This window comes from Ahaetulla prasina, chromosome 4, assembly GCF_028640845.1.
Source record: "Ahaetulla prasina isolate Xishuangbanna chromosome 4, ASM2864084v1, whole genome shotgun sequence".
In the NCBI taxonomy this organism is placed as follows: Eukaryota; Metazoa; Chordata; class Lepidosauria; order Squamata; family Colubridae; genus Ahaetulla; species Ahaetulla prasina.
Genome location: NC_080542.1, coordinates 12,263,605 through 12,281,303, shown reverse-complemented (window position 1 = coordinate 12,281,303; position 17,699 = coordinate 12,263,605). Strand labels below are relative to the sequence as shown.

The following is a 17,699-nucleotide window of genomic DNA, read 5'->3' as shown; positions in this document are numbered from 1 at the left end:
ATGATTTATATTGATATATTGATCATCAATTGTGTTGTAAATGTTGTACCTTGATAAACGTATCTTTTCTTTTATGTACACTGAGAGCATATGCACCAAGACAAATTCCTTGTGTGTCCAATCACACTTGGCCAATAAAAATTCTATTCTAAATGACCTTAATGCCAAAGCCCACTGCAACTACATAGCAAAAAAGGCTCTAAGAGTTGTAAACCTAATTTTACGCAGCTTCTTTTCTAAAAACTCTACACTACTAACTAGAGCATACAAAACATTTGCCAGACCTATTCTTGAATACAGCTCATCCGTCTGGAACCCATACCACATCTCTGACATAAATACAATAGAACGAGTCCAGAAATATTTCACTAGAAGAGTTCTTCACTCCTCCGAAAACAACAAAATACCTTATACCAACAGACTTGAAATCCTGGGATTAGAAAACTTACAACTCCATCGACTTCGACATGACCTGTGTTTAACACACAAAATCATCTATTGCAATATCCTTCCTATAAAAGACTACTTCAGCTTCAATCGCAATATTACAAGAGCAAAAAATAGATTCAAGCTAAATGTCAACCGCTTCAAACTTGATTGCAGAAAATATGACTTCTGTAATAGAGTTGTTAATGCTTGGAACTCATTACCTGACTCCATAGTCTCTACTCAAAATCTTCAACCAAAAACTGTCTACTATTGACCTCACCCCATTCCTAAAAGGACTATAAGGAGCGCGCATAAGAGCACAAAAGTGCCTACATTCCTGTCCTATTGTTCCTTTCATTATATCAAACTAATATAGTTGATGCATATGTTTTTACTTATATATACATATTTCTTCAAGATACGTTGTTTTATCTATGACAATTGTTTGTGTATACTGTTGTGTCAAAAATAAATAAATAAAGGATACCCCCTCCCGCCCCCATTCCAACGCAGGGCTAAGCCTACCCCTTTTAGAGGTGGATCCCCCACAGCGATTGGCTTGCGATCGGGAGGAGCTTGCGATCCCTTTCCCAAAGCTCGGCCGCTCGCGAGAGCGAGCCAAACTCCGGGCGGGTCCCCGACGCGCTTCCAGTCGCTTCTCCGCGCTCTGGGGGCTTTTGCGCTCATGGAGCTGCGAGCGATCCCGACCTTGCGCGCCGCCCTGGCGCTGGCCGCCCTGGCGATGATGGGCGCCTCTGCGGGCAGCGAAGGCAAGCGGGAAAGCGTGGATCCCGGTAAGGAAGGGCACAGCGCTGAGGATCGGGCAGGGATGAGGCGGGGGGGGGATGGTTGCGCCCAGAAACGATGGGTCCCCGGAAGCTTGGATGGGGGCAGGACGGAGAAAAAGGGGAAGGAGAGGGGTTGCGTGCACGGAAGCCCTTCGCTTTGGCGCCGGGGAAATAGCTGAAGGATCAGCTAAGGAAATCGGATCTTATAAAGAGCCCGTTCACGGGAGCTCCCCGGTGGCAGAAAATCGGGTTTCGCTCCCAGGATGGTTCCCCATCCTAGCCTAGCGCTGCGGACCGAGGAGTGAACGCCAAGCCCAGGGATCGAGTCTGCCTCCGCGTTCCTTATCGGAGTCGCCTGTTCTCTGTTCTGTAACTTTTTAGAATAGAATAGAATTTTTTTCTTGGCCAAGCGTGATTGGACACACAAGGAATTTGTCTCGGTTCATAGGCTCTAAGTGTACATTAAAGAAAAGACACGTTCATCAAGAATTCTAAGGTACAGCACTTTTTATAAAAATAATATTTATTGCATTTCCAAAAGTTAAAATACACAATACAAAAAAAAAGCACAATACACAAAAACAAATATATATATATAAAACACACAAAGACAAACGGGTCAAAATTACATTACTCATAACATAGCTTTTCCTATATTGGTATCTCTTATCCTATTTAACCTCTGTATACAGATTCTATTTCTAAGTATCTCTATAAACCAACATTCTTATTTAAATTATTTTAACGTCTATTCAAAATTCAGTCTCATGACAAAAATCTCTCTTAAGTTTTATTCTTACTCTCCAGCCAGGAATACCATCTATTCCATATTCAATAGCACTCAGTGTCTTCCCTCTCCTTCATTTCCATCGATACTCTGTCCATTTCTGCCCATTCATATATTTTTTTAATTATAATTTGATCCAGTGGGATATCCGGATGTTTCCAATTCTGTGCTATCACAATTCTACATGCCGTCAATATGTGTAATATGATATATTGTATATTTCTTTCCATTTACCTTCCAGACTGCCCAATAAGAATAGTTCCTTCCCCCCCCCTATTTACTGCCCTGTTATTTCATCCAGCCAGTTTTTTATCTTCCCCCAAAATTTCTTAATCTTAGGGCAGGTCCACCACACGTGGTAGACTGTCCCTTGTTTGTGACCACATCTCCAACAATTTGGGGACCTATTTGGAAACAGCCTGACCAATCTCGTTAGCTTGTAGGCTGAATAGAATAGAATAGAAAATAGAATAGAATTGAATAGAATAGAATAGAATTCTTTTATTGGCCAAGTGTGATGGGACACACAAGGAATTTGTTTTGGTGCATATGCTCTCAGTGTACATAAAAGAAAAGATAAGTTCATCAAGAATCATAAGGTATACAACACTTAATGATAGTCATAGGTTACAAATAAGCAATCAAATCATACTAGGAAACAATATAAATTGTAAGGATACAGCAACAAGGTTACAGTCATACAGTCTTAAGTGGGAGGAGATGGATGATAGGAACAATGAGAAGATTAATAGTAATAGTAATGCAGACTTAGTGAATAGTTTGACAGTGTTGAGGGGATTCTTTGTTTAGCAGAGTGATGGCGTTGGGGGAAAAACTGTTCTTGTGTCTAGTTGTTCTGGTGTTCAGTGCTGTATAGTGTTGTTTTGAGAGTAGGAGTTGAAACAGTTTATGTCCAGGATGCGAGGGGTCTGTAAATATTTTCACATTTCTCTCTTTTTGATTCGTGCAGTATACAGGTCCTCAGTGGAAGGCAGGTTGGTAGCCATTGTTTTTTCTGCAGTTCTAATTGTCCTCTGAAGTCTGTGTCTGTCTTGTTGGGTTGCAGAACCAAACCAGACAGTTATAGACAGTTTTTGAAAAGCAAAAACAAAACAGGGATCGGGGCAGGGAAGGATGGGGAAGAAGGGATCGCTGATTGACGAGGGCAACTTGAGCTCAAAATTTAGGTGGCTAAAGTGAGATATTGGTTAAGTGAGTTTGGTCGTTCAGTTAGTAAACACGGTTGTTAAGTGAATCCGGTTCCCCCGAAGGTCGCAAAAGGGGGAGATTGCATGACACACACACAGGCCCAAAACATTGCAGCCGTCGTCCTAAATTCGAGTCGAGTGTCTGAATTTTGATCACACAATCATGGAGAATGCATCGGTCTCAAGTGTAAAAAGTCACTTTTTTTCCAGTGTGGCTGAATCCAGTGCTTAAATCGGGCTCACAGGGCCGGCCTGGAAATAGGAAAGAACCAGCTCGTGGTAGCTCTGGCAGCCAAAATGGGGTATGGAGGGGCCGCGTGAGGGCCCCCCGTGCCCCATTTTAGGCCTGGACAGCCTCCTGCAACACTCTGCTGGGGCGGCAGTGGGGCGGGGGTTAAAGTTTTGGGTGGCAGGATGCTGCAGGAGGTGTCTCCCCACCCAAGGGTGATAAGGAGCTGGGGCTAGGTGGGCGGGTGGGGGTGGGGGCAGGCCCACCCCTCCCGTGATTGCCAATATCAGTTCGCCTGAACTGGTGCGAACTGGCTAATTCCACCTCTTATCTTCACCTCCTGGCTGGCCCGTGGAGAACTACAATGTTGATCCGGCCCTCAAAGAAATCCAGATTGACACTCCTACTCTAGAAAGCTCAAATGCCCTCTTTGGGCAAGGCTGGACAATTTGGCCAGCTTAAGGTTGAAGGCCTTCAACGGTGCTGAAAAAAGTGACCTATGACCATTCCCACCCCCAGTTATGACCTTTGCCACATCCCCACGATCATGTGATCAAAATTCCGAGGCTTTGGCAACTGGTTCATACCAGGGGTGAAATCCTCCCGGTTTGGACCGGATCGTGCAATCTGGTAGCGATGGGGGCGGGTAGTTCGGAGAACCGGTAGCAAAAATCCCTGCCGCCCACACCGCCCACGCCTCACTGTTTCTCTTCTCTGTCCCTGAAGCTCTCAGTAGTGATATGCTGAAAATGGCCTTAAATAACTGCTGCGGCGCTTCAAAGGGCCACACTACAGCTGATCAGCGCTGTAGGCGGCTAGTAGACTGGTGTGCTCCCAAAAAAAAGGCAATTAGTAGACCAGTGCCTCTATTTTTAAAGAAGGTAGACCAGTGCCCTCCCAAGTTTTCTATACTTCGTTTATTATTTTTATTATTTATTATTATTGGCCATGCTCATTCAATCACCTGACCACCAAGCCACACCCACCGGGTCACCTGACCACCAAGCCACACCCACCAATTAAGCCACAGCCACAGAACTGGTAGGGAAAATTTTTAGATTTCACCCTGGTTCATATTTAGGTTCATATTCGCAGCCTCGTGGCTAACTTAAGAACATCAGTGATTCACTTAACAACGGGGTCAAGAAAGGTTGTCAGATGGGCCAAAAAATTCACCTAACAGCAGAAATTTGGGGATCAACTGTGGTCATCAGTCGAGGGCTACCTGGAGTGGGCAGATTCAGAAGCCAGGATAAACATTTTAGGCCGACTGGACATGTTTGAGTTGGCAGAGAGGAAAGTGACGGTAAGAAGGTGCATTTGTGGCATTTGCTGAAGCACGTGGCTTTCATCGGCTATGAAGAGAGAAAAAATTGGGAGCAGCAGAAGTAAAAGGAAGATGGTGGCAGACATCTAATGGAGCTTTCTGAGAAACCTCCAATAGGTTCTGAAGGAATCAAATGAATAGAATAGAATTAGAATTAGAATTAGAATTAGAATAGAATAGAATAGAATAGAATAGAATAGAATAGAATGAGTAGACTAGACTAGACTAGACTAGAATAGAATAGAATGAGTACAGTAGAATAGAATTAGAATAGAATAGAATGAATAGAATAGAATAGAATAGAATAGAATGAGTAGAGTAGAATAGAATTAGAATAGAATAGAATAGAATAGAATAGAATAAGTAAAATACAATAGAATGAGTAGAACAGAATTAGAGTAGAATAGAAATAGAATAGAATAGAATGAGTAGACTAGACTAGACTAGACTAGACTAGAATGAGTACAGTAGAATAGACTTAGAATAGAATAGAATAGAATAGAATAGAATAGAATGAGTAGAGTAGAATAGAATAGAATAGAATAGAATGAGTAGAGTAGAATAGAATAGAATAGAATAAGTAAAATACAATAGAATGACTAGAATAGAATTAGAGTAGAATAGAAATAGAATAGAATAGAATAGAGTAGAGTAGAGTAGAGTAGATAGAATAGAATAGAATGAGTAGAATGGAATGGAATGGAATGGAATGGAATGGAATAGAATAGAATAGAATAACAGAATTGGAAGGAACCTTGGAGGTCTTTTAGTCCAACCCCCTGCCCAGGCAGGAAACCCTACACCACTTCAGACAAATGGTTATCCAACATTTTCTTAAATATTTCCAGTGTTGGAGCATTCACAACTTATGAGGCAAGTTGTTCCACTGATTAATTGTTCTAACTGTCAGGAAATTTCTCCTTAGTTGCTTCTTGCCTTGATTAGTTTACACCCATTGCTTCTTGTCCTACTCTCAGGTGCTTTGGAGAATAGCTTGTCTCCCTCTTTTGTGGGGCAGCCCCTGAGATATTGGAACACTGCTATGTTGTTTCCCACCCCCAGTCATTCTTTTCATCAGACTAGACATACCCATTTCCTGCAACTGTTCTTCATATGTTTTAGCCTCCAGTCCCCTAATCATCTTTGTTCTTCTTCTCTGCACTCTTTCTAGAGTCTCAACATCTTTTTTACATCATGGCGATCAAAACTGGATGCCGTATTCCAAGTGTGGCCTTACCAAGGCCTTATAAAGTGGTATTAACATTTCACGTGATCTTGATTCTATCCCTCTGTTTATGCAGCCTAGAACTGTGTTGGCTTTTTTGGCAGCTGCAAGCACACTGCTGGCTCATATTTAAATGATTGTCCACTACGGACTTCAAGGTCCCTCTCACACTTACTACTATTGAGCGAGGTACCACCTATGCTGGACCTGTGCATTTTGGTTTTTCTTACCTAAATGCAGAAATGAGATTTAGAGGTAAGACTGCTTCTGACTGTGGAGGACCCACTTTCTAGCTGTCATGATCTCTACAAAGTGTCGGTCAGCGATGAATTTCCTTCATGACCTGATCATGGAAATCTCACTTGAATGTGAAGATAAAATGAATTTTGGATGTTGCGAAATGAGCCAGGCCAAGCAGGAAGATGGGCTTCTAAACGGTACGGCAAGTTTAGCCGCCATCGCAGAGGTATGATGGTGCATTTGAGAAAAGGGATGGAGAAAGGAACAAGCCAAACCAGTTAGTAAATCGAGAAGGGTGTTTGGATTAAAATGTTACAGCTGTTGTTGAGGAGGAGAGTTTTGGCACCGTGAATTGGAACATAATTGTGGTTGCTCAGTTGGAGCAGAAAACCAATCTGTATCTGGTTTTTTTGGGGGGGGGTTTTTTTGGGAAGACTTAAGGTTGACTTTTCGGTTCAGATTTTAATTGAAATTAAATTTGAGGTAGTGTTTCTGGAAACTTAGCAGGATTACACAGTTATTGCATGGTTGTTAAGTGAATCTGACTTTCGCTTTGCTTGTCAGAGCGTCGCAACAGGGGATCACATGCCCTGAGATCCCCGTAAACGGTCGTAAAGGTGAACCAGTTGCCAAGTGTCTGAATTTTGATCACATGACCCTGGGAACGTTGAAAAGGTTGTAATTGGGAAAAATGGTAGTACTAAGTCACTTTGTTCAGTGTCGTAACTTTGAAAAGTCACTAACTGAACTGTTGTAAGTCAAGAACTACTTCAGTTAAAGTTTGGTCTCCTGGGGGACCAATTGGCCATCAGAGTACTGCAAGAACAATGGAACACAATTCTTTATATCTATCTATCTATCTATCTATCTATCTATCTATCTATCTATCTATCTATCTATCTATAGGGGATGCGGTGGCTCAGGGGCTAAGACAGTGAGGAGGTTGGGGAGGAACGTGGGCCAGTCCTGGAGTCTGGGGAAGGCTTGGCTGAGGGCTCCGAGTCAGAGGCAGAGAGGGGGCCAAGGCCATATGGTAGTTCTTTGCTGCCTCCGGAATCTCCAGAGTCTGACATCAGCGAGGCGGAAGAACAGCGTGAGCCTGTTCCCAGTGTGCCCATGCGCAGAGCTGCCAGAAGATGGGAACAATTAAGAAAACAGGGTCGACTTGGGAGTAACGCTTGGGGATGATTGGCCCCTCCCATAAGACATAAAAGAGAACGGGATGTGAGCTTTTGCAGGAGGCAATTAGTTCATCTGGTCAGTAAAAGCTGTGGAAAAGCTCTGTTTGACTCTGTGCTAAATTTGGCCTTGCCCTGCGTTTGGCAATTAGTTCTCTGGCGGCATTCCAAGGGAGATAAGGTGAGTGTTTGTAAACACTCTCCTGATAGACTGCCTTTCGGACTGGGAATGACAATAATTCACAGCGTTTGAATTAAAGAGATTTGCCGGGACTAAGATTGTGCTGTTTATTTTCTAAGGAAGCCTAAGTCTGAACAGTTGGTTGGGGAATTCTGGGAGTTGAAGTCCACACATCTTAACATTGCGAAAGGTTAAGAAACACTGAGCTAGGATGTCTAGAAAGAATGAAGAAAATAGAAAGTTTTGGCTTATCGCGATGAAATATTTCATCTGGGGTTTGTTTTATAATGCCTTCCAGCTTTGCATATGCTACTTAGGAAATTATCATTTCTTTGAACCCTGCCTTTGGCTGAAGTGATTACTTTTGAGATGAAAGGAGACTTTTTAGATCCTGATTGGGTATCTTTCCTGACTGGTTGACGGTGTGAATTGAAAGTAGAAAGTACGAGCTGCGATGAGGTTTGAGTCCTGTCCTCCCCCCATCCTCCTTTTCTATGTTTTTAGGATTCCCGAATCCTCTCGTGCATCATTGCTCAAAAACGATGGGACGGTGTTTTAAAAAGGACAAAACAAGGGGTTAGAAATCGTCCTTTCCAATTCGACAGCTCTGCAATTGCAATTGAAATCTTTTCCCCCGTTTTGGAAACTGCAGGTAGACCCCGAGCCGGTCCTTCGCTGCTTCCAGGGTGGCTCCGCGGGCCAGATTTAAGCACCCTGTGGGCCGGATCTGGACCCTGGGGCCCTGTGTTTGACACCCCTGGCCTAGATCAGTGTTGGCGAACCTATGACACGCATGCTGGAAGCAGCACGCGAAACCATCCCGTGAAGAATGCGTGGTCTCGCTGGCTAGCTGTCAGTCAGCTGGCTGTCACACTCGGGCGGGAGCGGCAAAATGTCGAAGAGCGGCGTTCCGGCACACATGTGCAGGCTGGCACCCGACCTTCCAGTTGATCTTGCGTGCATGCGCGATGGCCAGCTGTTATTCGGGCATTCTTCCATGCTGGTATCCGGGTATTTAGGTGCAGGCTCATGCATGCACGATGGACCACCGCTTTTCCAGGTATTGGCACTCCCGCACACTTGCGAAGACCAGCGGGGCCACACATACCTCGCGGGATGGTTTCACGTGCCACTTCCGGCACGCAGGCCAGCACGCGGGCACGTCAAAGGTTCGCCATCATGGGGCCTAGATCATGTTGGTTTGCAGCCTGAAAACCAACCCCTCAAATAGATTGCCCTTTTCTTTAAAATAATTTCTCTTGGCACATGCTCTTAAATCCGACGTGGTTTTTTTTTTTGACAGGAGCGAGAGGGAACACTACGGGATGGTTTTGATTAGCGAACACGAACGGAAAGTAGCATGCTTCAGTTTTGTTGCTCGTCTGTTTCCAATCCTGTCTGCCTCCGTGCTTTTCTCAACGTTTGAACGCAACCCCTCGTCAGGGGAATCATGCGAATTGCACGCCGGGCTGGCCAAAGCAGGCTTAAAAACAAGACAGTTCTCCACTTAGTATGCCAAGTCGCTGAATGTCTTCTCTTTCTTCCCTTCCCTTCCCTCCCCCAGCCCCTTCGTATAATTATTTTTTACTGATGTTACTCAATAGACTAAAGGACTGGCAGCTTCCTTTTTGTGAAAGCTGCTTGTGTTTGCAAGAGGGAGTTGACTGACTGTCTGAAGAAGACAGCTGTCCTGCCTCTGGAGAAAAACAGCTATTTCCACCACCACGTAGGCTACATTCCAGCTTGAAACAAATGCCTGTTTGGCTGATGCGCTGTTGAAAGACGGCTTAAAAACGAGGTTGTCCAGTTCTGTGGAAGCACCAAACTGACCTTAACTGATCTTGAAGGGCTCTCCAGGGTGGGACTGGAGCTGCAGATCGATTGCAGAGTTGTAGACTTCGGGAAGTTGAAAGAATTCTCGGTGATAAGAGAACCACTTGAGATGCCTCCGTGAAGTCACCAGGAGTCAAGGATGACTCAAGGGGAAAAAAAGCTTTTAAACTGATAGGCTTAAAAATTCAAGCTGGTTTGGGTTGCCCCCAATGCCCCATTAGACCATGGGAGCTATGCACTTAAGAATAGAATTAGAATTCTTTATTGGCCAAGTGTGACTGGACACACAAAGAATTTGTCTTCAGTGCATAAGTGTTGTGGCCCGCCAGCGGAAAACCATTATGAATCTTCAGACTTTGATTCTGTACTATTTCATTTCCAGAATTAACTCGTGTTGAATGTTTCTCTCTTGATTTTTTTGAGGATCCCTTTTCGAGAGCTAATGTAAAACAAAGGACGGAAATTAAATATTTTTCTGTTAAACTTTCTGATTTGCGTGGAGGACCAGGAATAAGAAGAACTTCAGACCTTCCATTCTCACTCTGGACATCCTGAATCTCTATGGTACTTGTTGTGACCCGCCAGTGGCCAGCGGAGCTGGCAGCAGATTTGGACAGTGTGGAGGTTGGGGAGGAACGTGGGCCAGTCCTGGAGTGTGGGGAAGGCTCTGATGAGGGCTCTGCCAGTTATCAGTTGCCTTCGGAGTCAGACATCAGTGAGGCAGACGAACAGCTGGATCCTGTTCCCAGTGTGCGCATGCGCAGAGTTGCCAGACGAAGGGAGCAGCTAAAGAACAAGGGTTGACTCAGGAGTAAAGCCACAGGTGGCTGGTGAATGGCCCCTCCCATAGGGAATAAAGAGAAATGAAAGGGGAGTGGAGTTTGCAGGAGACAATTAGTTTGCTTAATTGGTTCCTGACTCCTTGTCAAGTTTTGAAGATATCTGGGCCTGGCAGCTCCCCAAGCCAGATAAGATCTGTGACTGTAAATTCAGCCTTGAAAGACTTGGCTGGGTGTGAATGAGAAGAATTCGCAGTAACTTAATAAAAAGGGGATTTTGTCAGGACAAGAAGTCTGCTTCATGCTCTTGGGAAGCCTAGGTTATAACAATAAGCTCTCAGTGTACATAAAAGATATAAGTGATAAATCATGATCATAGTCATCATAAATACATTCTACATCAGGGGTCTCCAACCTTAGTAAATTTAAGGCTTGTGGACTTCAACTCCCAGAGTTCCTCAGCCAGCAAACGTGGCTGAGGAACTCTGGGAGTTGAAGTCCACAAACCTTAAAGTTACTAAGGTTGGAGACCCCTGATGTAGAATGTATTTATGATGTCTGAGGTATTTATGAGGTAGAAGTAAGGGGGCATTGGAGTCCTTTTATTGTCCTTGAACTCCCCCCCCAAATTAGAACAGAGTTCTTTCGATGTTCCTTGGCTATCCCAGCCCCCCTTCTCTCTTCATTTGGGTTCAGGAGCAAGCAAGGTTGACAATGGATCTCTGGAAGCTCCTCGTAACTGGGAAAAAAAGGGGGAGGGGATTAGAAAGACATTTATCTTCTCTTTCTTTCTGGAGGGTAAAGGTAAATGTTCCCCTCGCACATACGTGCTAGTTGTTCCCAACTCTAGGGGGCGGTGCTCATCTCCGTTTCAAAGCCAAAGAGCCAGCGCTGTCAGAAGACGTCTCCCTGGTCATGTGGCCGGCATGACTCAACGCCAAAGACGCACGGGAACACTGTTACCTTCCCACCAAAGGTGGTCCCTATTTTTCTACTTGCATTTTTTACGTGCTTTCGAACTGCTAGGTTGGCAGAAGCTGGGACAAGGAACGGGAGCTCACTCCATTACATGGCAGCACTAGGGATTCGAACCACTGAACTGTCGACCTTTCGATCAACAAGCTCAGCGTCTTAGCCACTAAGCCATTGCGTCCTTTGTTTCTGGAGAATAACACAACCCATTTGGCTGTTTCATCTTCAGCTCTGGCGTGATATCTGTGCATACTCTAATTTTCAAGTAACACTCATAAGTGTGTAAACCAAGCCAAGAAACACTTGTAGAATCCTTGTCTACGGAGATTCTTGGTCAGCCAGGTCATGGAGGTCCCCAAAGAGGCCTTTTTTCAAGAGGCAATTGGACTTTCTGGGTTTTCTTCGAAGACATTTCGCTTCTCATCCAAGAAGCTTCTTCAGCTCTGACTGGATGGTAGGGAATGTAAGGATTTATACTCCTTGCAGACAGCTGGTCGGAAAAGTTCACGAGGATCTTCAGCCGACACAACACACATGCACACTTGAAACCCAAGAATACGCTAAGGCAGAGGTGTGCGCACCCCAAGGATAAAACATCCAGACACAGTCTGAGCAGTGTGGTATATGCAGTACAATGCAGTGAGTCGTGTGCAAAACTATACATTGGGGAAACAAAACAGCCACTTCCTAAATGCATGGCACAACATAGGAGAACAAACCCATCAGGACTAGATCCAGCAGTTCATCTGCATTTAAAAGACAAAGGCCACTCTTGAAGACAGCAAAGTCCACATTTTGGGCAGAGGAGACCGCTGGTTTGAAAGAGGGTCCAAGGAGGCCATCTATGTCAAAATTGAACAGTACTCTTGTTGTGTTCGGCTGGAGAACACATGACCAGTAACCAGCAGTTGATTGGTTAACCGCCGATGCTATAGCCGGCGGGAGAATTAAGGAGCTGCTATTGGCTGAGCTGTTTACAGCTCCAATATAAAAGGGCTGTCAGTTTAGAGCTTGCTCGCTTGCTCACCTCAGTTAATTGTTTGTAGTTAATAAAACAACTGTTAATGGTTCTCCTGCATTGCCTCACTTCTTGCTGTTGTTTTGCGAATACAACACTGGCGATGAGGATTTTGTTAGCGGAGATCGCAGGGGAACAAAGCCATTCATGAGAGCTAGCCAGAGAGCAGAGCCAAGGCAACAAGACATTGAGGACTAAATTACCTCAGGCAAGTCTTGATCAATGGCCACTCTTTCCACATTCGCTCCATTCGATCAGGCGAAGGAATCCTGGGACTGCTTTGTAGACAGGGTCAATTGTTTCCTGGCCGCAAATGACTACAAGAGACTTCCCGATGACAGGAAATTAGCAGTATTCCTTAGTATATGTGGGCATGACATGTTTGAAACAGCCCGAACGCTGTTGGCGCCTCAAAATGTTCAGGATGTACCATGGGGGGTGTTATTAGATAAGCTGAAGGGACATTATGCTCCCTTGCCCTCAAGAGTAGCCAGGCGCCATGCCTTCAGGCACAGGTACCAGAATGAGGGAGAGTCTATAAGTCAATACACAGCAGCGTTAAGGAAGGCTGCCCTTTATTGTGAGTTTAGTGACCTGGAGGATATCCTTCTGGATCAATTTATTTGTGGTATCAGGGATATCGAATTGCAGCGCCGCCTACTGGCCAGAACAGATATCACTTTTCAAACTGCAATAGATGAGGCTCAAGCCTCAGAACTGTCTGCTAAGTCGGCTTCTGAAATAAGGAAGCCTTTCAGCACTGCTGCAGCTGCTAAACCAGCCACAGTGCATCAGCAGGAGATGGTTTCTGATCAGTTCTCAGAGGAGGAGGAAGAGATAAGCCGTCTTAATTCGAGTTCTAGGAAGGGTTGGGTGACAGAGGAAAAAAAGCCACAGAATCCATGCTTAGGTTGTGGAGGAAACCACCACCGTTCTTTGTGTAAATTTAAGAACGTGGAATGTCGGCGTTGTGGCAAGAAGGGCCACCTCGCTAGAGTCTGTAGGGCCACGCTGCCCTCAATTTCCAACCCTGCAAAACAGCATACTAATTTCAACCCTGTGAGACCCAATCGTGATGCACGGCAGCGAGATAGGGCTGAACGGATTGAGGAAGATTGTTTCTCTATTCACCGGGGCACAGAACAGGGGGAAACCAGAGTAAGTCATGCCAGGTCAGGACTTAGGAAAAAATTTTTCCTCACAGTCCATATTGAGAATAAACCGTGTAGAATGGAGATTGACACGGGATCTTCTGTGTCTATCATAGCGTGGCACACCATTTCCCGCTTAGTGCCCTCCCTTAAAAAACACCAATTAGATCGGGCTCGACTAAAGCTTCGTGATTACCAAGGTAATCACATTCCCATTTTGGGTTCCGGGTATTTTCAAGTTCAATATAAGAACTTTAATGATCGCCTTAGAACCATAGTTGTTGATGGCATTCTCCCCTCTCTGCTAGGTCTGGAGTGGTTCGATGCATTGGGTTTGGCCATAACAGGCATACATGCTCTTGCATCAGACCACTTCTCCGATCTCTTCCAGGAATTCTCTGATGTCTTCAGTAAGGAATTAGGCAAATACAAGGGGTCTCCCATCTCATTAAATTTAGATCCCTCAATAGCTCCTATTCGCCTTAACCTCGCAGGGTTCCTTTCGCCCTTCGCACTAAAGTTGATCAGGAAATTGACAAATTATTGGCACAAGGTATACTACAACCAGTGGACCATGCTCGCTGGGAGACGCCTATAGTGATCCCCATTAAGGTCGATGGATCGATAAGGATCTGCGCGGACTACAAGGCCACGCTCAACAAGGCTCTACAGGCAAACCCGTATCCTGTTCCGGTGGTCCAACATCTTCTGCATTCATTGGGCCGCGGCAGCATATTCGCCAAGCTCGACATGGCACAGGCCTATCAGCAGCTTGAGGTAGATGATGAGTCCGTGGAGGCGCAGACGATTGTGACTCACCGCGGTGCCTTCAAATGTCGCCGGCTGCAATTCGGGGTCTGTGTGGCCCCCGGCATTTTCCAATACCTGATGGAGAGACTCTTACATGGGTTGCCGGGGGTCGTCCCCTATTTCGACGACATCTTTGTGTCAGCCACCGATGAGGCTGAGTTGCTACACTGCCTCCGTGCCGTTTTGATCCGTTTCCGGAAGGCTGGCCTTAAACTAAAGCATGAAAAGTGCATACTGGGCGTTCGCCAGGTCGAATTTCTTGGTTTTCTTGTCGATAAGCGAGGTCTGCACCCTACCCCCGCAAAGGTACGTGCAGTACAACAGGCTCCTACACCAACGACTAAGACTGAACTGCAGGCTTTCCTTGGCCTCCTTAACTTTTATAACTTATTCTTGCCACATAAAGCTACAGTCGCAGAACCTCTCCATCGCCTCCTCAACAGCAAGACACCTTGGAATTGGGGACGGAAAGAGGACGCAGTTTTCTGGGCCGTGAAGGCACTGCTCACCTCTGACAGTGTCCTCATGCAATACCATGCGGACTTACCTTTGCTCCTGGCATGTGATGCTTCACCCTATGGGATAGGAGCTGTCTTGAGCCACGTTCTACCAAATGGATCAGAAGCTCCTGTTGCTTATTTTTCTAGGACTTTGTCTCCAGCAGAACGTAACTATGGACAGGTAGATAAGGAGGCTTTGGCAGCCGTGGCCGGGATCAAGCGTTTTCATGATTACTTGTACGGCCGTGCATTCACGCTTGTCACCGACCACAAGCCACTCTTGGGCATCCTGGCTGGGGATCGTCAAACCCCCCTCATCCTGTCACCAAGGATGACACGATGGGTTGGGTTCTTAGCGGCATACCAATACACCTTGGTCTACAGGCCAGGCAAGGCTATTGGGCACGCGGACACATTGAGCCGTTGCCCCCTTCCAATTCCTGCAGAGGACCCTGCCCCTGCCTCATCAGTCCTGTTTATCGACGACCAGGCTATTCCAGTGTCAGCATCAGATGTGGCGAAGTTCTCTTCCAAGGACCGTACCCTCCGCCAGGTGGCCGACTGGGTGAGGAGGGGGTGGCCCCTTGGGCAGTTGGCTTCCGAGTTTCAACCTTACAAGGTCAGGCAGCATGAAATTTCTATCATCAGAGGCTGCCTACTCTGGGGCTCCCGAGTGATAATTCCAGATGAGCTCCGTGGCCGGATCCTCAATGTCTTGCATGAAGGCCACCCAGGCATCGCCCGCATGAAGGCATTAGCCCGCAGTTACCTGTGGTGGCCAAGGCTAGATGGGGAAATCGCTGAGTGGGTGGCCGGGTGCCCAAGGTGCCAGATCCGTAGAGCAGTTCCTCCAGCGGCAGTGGCCACTGAATGGGAGATGCCAAAAAGCCCCTGGGCCGCGTCCATATAGATTTTGCCGGCCCCATCCAAGGTCACATGTTGTTGATTATCGTTGACGCTTACTCTAAGTGGGTCGAGGTTGTCTCAATGACCTCTACCACCTCAGAGGCACTGATCCATGCACTTAAGAGAGTTTTTGCCACTCATGGTTTGCCTGATGTTTTAGTGTCAGATAATGGGCTGCAGCTAACCTCAGCGGCCTTCCAAGCATACCTGGCAAAGCAGGGCATTTGCCATGCCACTATTGCTCCATTTTGTCCTGCCTCGAATGGCCTGGCTGAAAGGACAGTCCGCTCAGCTAAAGAAGTCCTAGCTAAATTAGTTTCCGGAGATTGGCGAGACAAAATAGCGACCTACCTATTGGCACAACACACCACTCCATGCCCCACGACTAACCGCTGCCCGGCAGAACTGTTGATGGGCCGACGATTGAGGACTGTGTTAGATCGTTTGCACCCTGAGTACTCGCCAGAGAAACCCCCTGATTCTACCAGTGGAGCCCGCGCATTCCAAGTGGGGGATTGGGTGTATGCCCAGCATTTTGGGGGGGACCCGCGGTGGCTACCAGGTCAAATAGAAGAAGTGACCGGCCCCCGTTCATACCGGGTTCAGTTGGAAGATGGTCGCATGTGGCGGCGCCATGTGGATCAACTGCGCCGCCACATGCCCCCATCCAATGTACCGAGCAACACAGATCTGGCCGCATCGAATCAGCCACCACCTGTACAAAGCAAAGAGTCCCGTCCAGAAAACATGCCCAATCCTGATAGTCCACCCACAACTTCACCAGCTGTCGATTTACCTCAAAGGCCACATCAGGACCAGTCCAACGAGTTTCCATCCAGCGCGGCTGAACAAGCCCCAGAAGTTCGTGAAGTTCCTGTGCGGGTCCCATCAACAGCACCTGGTACGGTTGTACTGCGCAGGTCGGAGCGAGCCAGGAGATGTCCAGCCTACTTGGCCGATTATGCTTGTGCAATCCGGGAAGGGAGGGGTGTTGTGTTCGGCTGGAGAACACATGACCAGTAACCAGCAGTTGATTGGTTAACCGCCGATGCTATAGCCGGCGGGAGAATTAAGGAGCTGCTATTGGCTGAGCTGTTTACAGCTCCAATATAAAAGGGCTGTCAGTTTAGACTAGAGCTTGCTCGCTTGCTCACCTCAGTTAATTGTTTGTAGTTAATAAAACAACTGTTAATGGTTCTCCTGCATTGCCTCACTTCTTGCTGTTGTTTTGCGAATACAACAACTCTCTCAACAGAGGAGGAATAATATGACATCATCTATCTCCGGTCTACAACACAGTCCTTTCAGCAGTTCCAAGAAGGTTCCACACCCATATATGTGACCCTGATGACACAGATGGCCTTAATGACTCACTAAAAGAATGCAAATGACCAGCTGTCTCTAAGGAGTATAAATCCTTCCCTCCCCCACCATCCAGTCAGAGCTGAAGAAGCTTCTTGGATGAGAAGTGAAATCCCTTCAAAGAAAAACCGGAACGTCCAGTTGCCTCTTGAAAAAGCACCTTTGTGGAGTCTCTCTCAGCTTGTTGGTTTTCTTGTAGACTGCACTGATGATGTTAGATAGTTTGGTAATGAATTGTCTGCAAGAAAACCACCACACTCAGAGAGCAGAAAGGACCCATAGTTCAGGAGTCAGCAACCCGTGGCTCTGGAGCCGCATGTGGCTCCTTCATCCCTCTGTTACGGCTCCCTGTTGCTGGGCAGCTCCACAGTTGATAGGGCTTTTGGTTAGGACAGGTAGAGAAAAAAGGATGCTGCGCTAGGAGGACACTCTATGGTGGGGGAACCGACTTCCAGTCGGCAGGGGAAAAAGGACACCGTGCTAGGGGGAGATTCTATGGTAGGGGAACCGACCCAACTTCCAGTCGGCAGAGGAAAAAGGACACCATGCTAGGAGGAGACTCTATTGTGGGGGAACCGACTTCCAGTTGGCAGAGGAAAAAGGACACCATGCTAGGAGGAGACTCTATTGTGGGGGAACCGACTTCCAGTCGGCAGAGGAAAAAGGACACTGTGCTAGGGGGAGGCTCTATGGTGGGGGGAAACCAGACTTCCAGTCGGCTGCAGAATTGAATGGGGGCTTCCAGTTAGGATCTTTGTGGTTCTTTGAGTGTTTAA

The 17,699-nt window shown here is 46.5% G+C and overlaps 1 protein-coding gene across 1 annotated transcript in view; it reads left to right on the top strand.

Moving 5' to 3' along the window:
- Positions 1-1,018: 1,018 nt before the first annotated feature.
- The window catches only part of PLOD3 (procollagen-lysine,2-oxoglutarate 5-dioxygenase 3), a 67,150-nt gene continuing 50,469 nt past the window's right edge, over positions 1,019-17,699 (top strand). Inside the window, exon 1 of the mRNA XM_058182178.1 lies at positions 1,019-1,223. Within this exon, the coding sequence (XP_058038161.1) occupies positions 1,115-1,223 (109 nt within the window). The 5' untranslated portion in view covers positions 1,019-1,114. The remainder of the gene's footprint in view (positions 1,224-17,699) is intronic.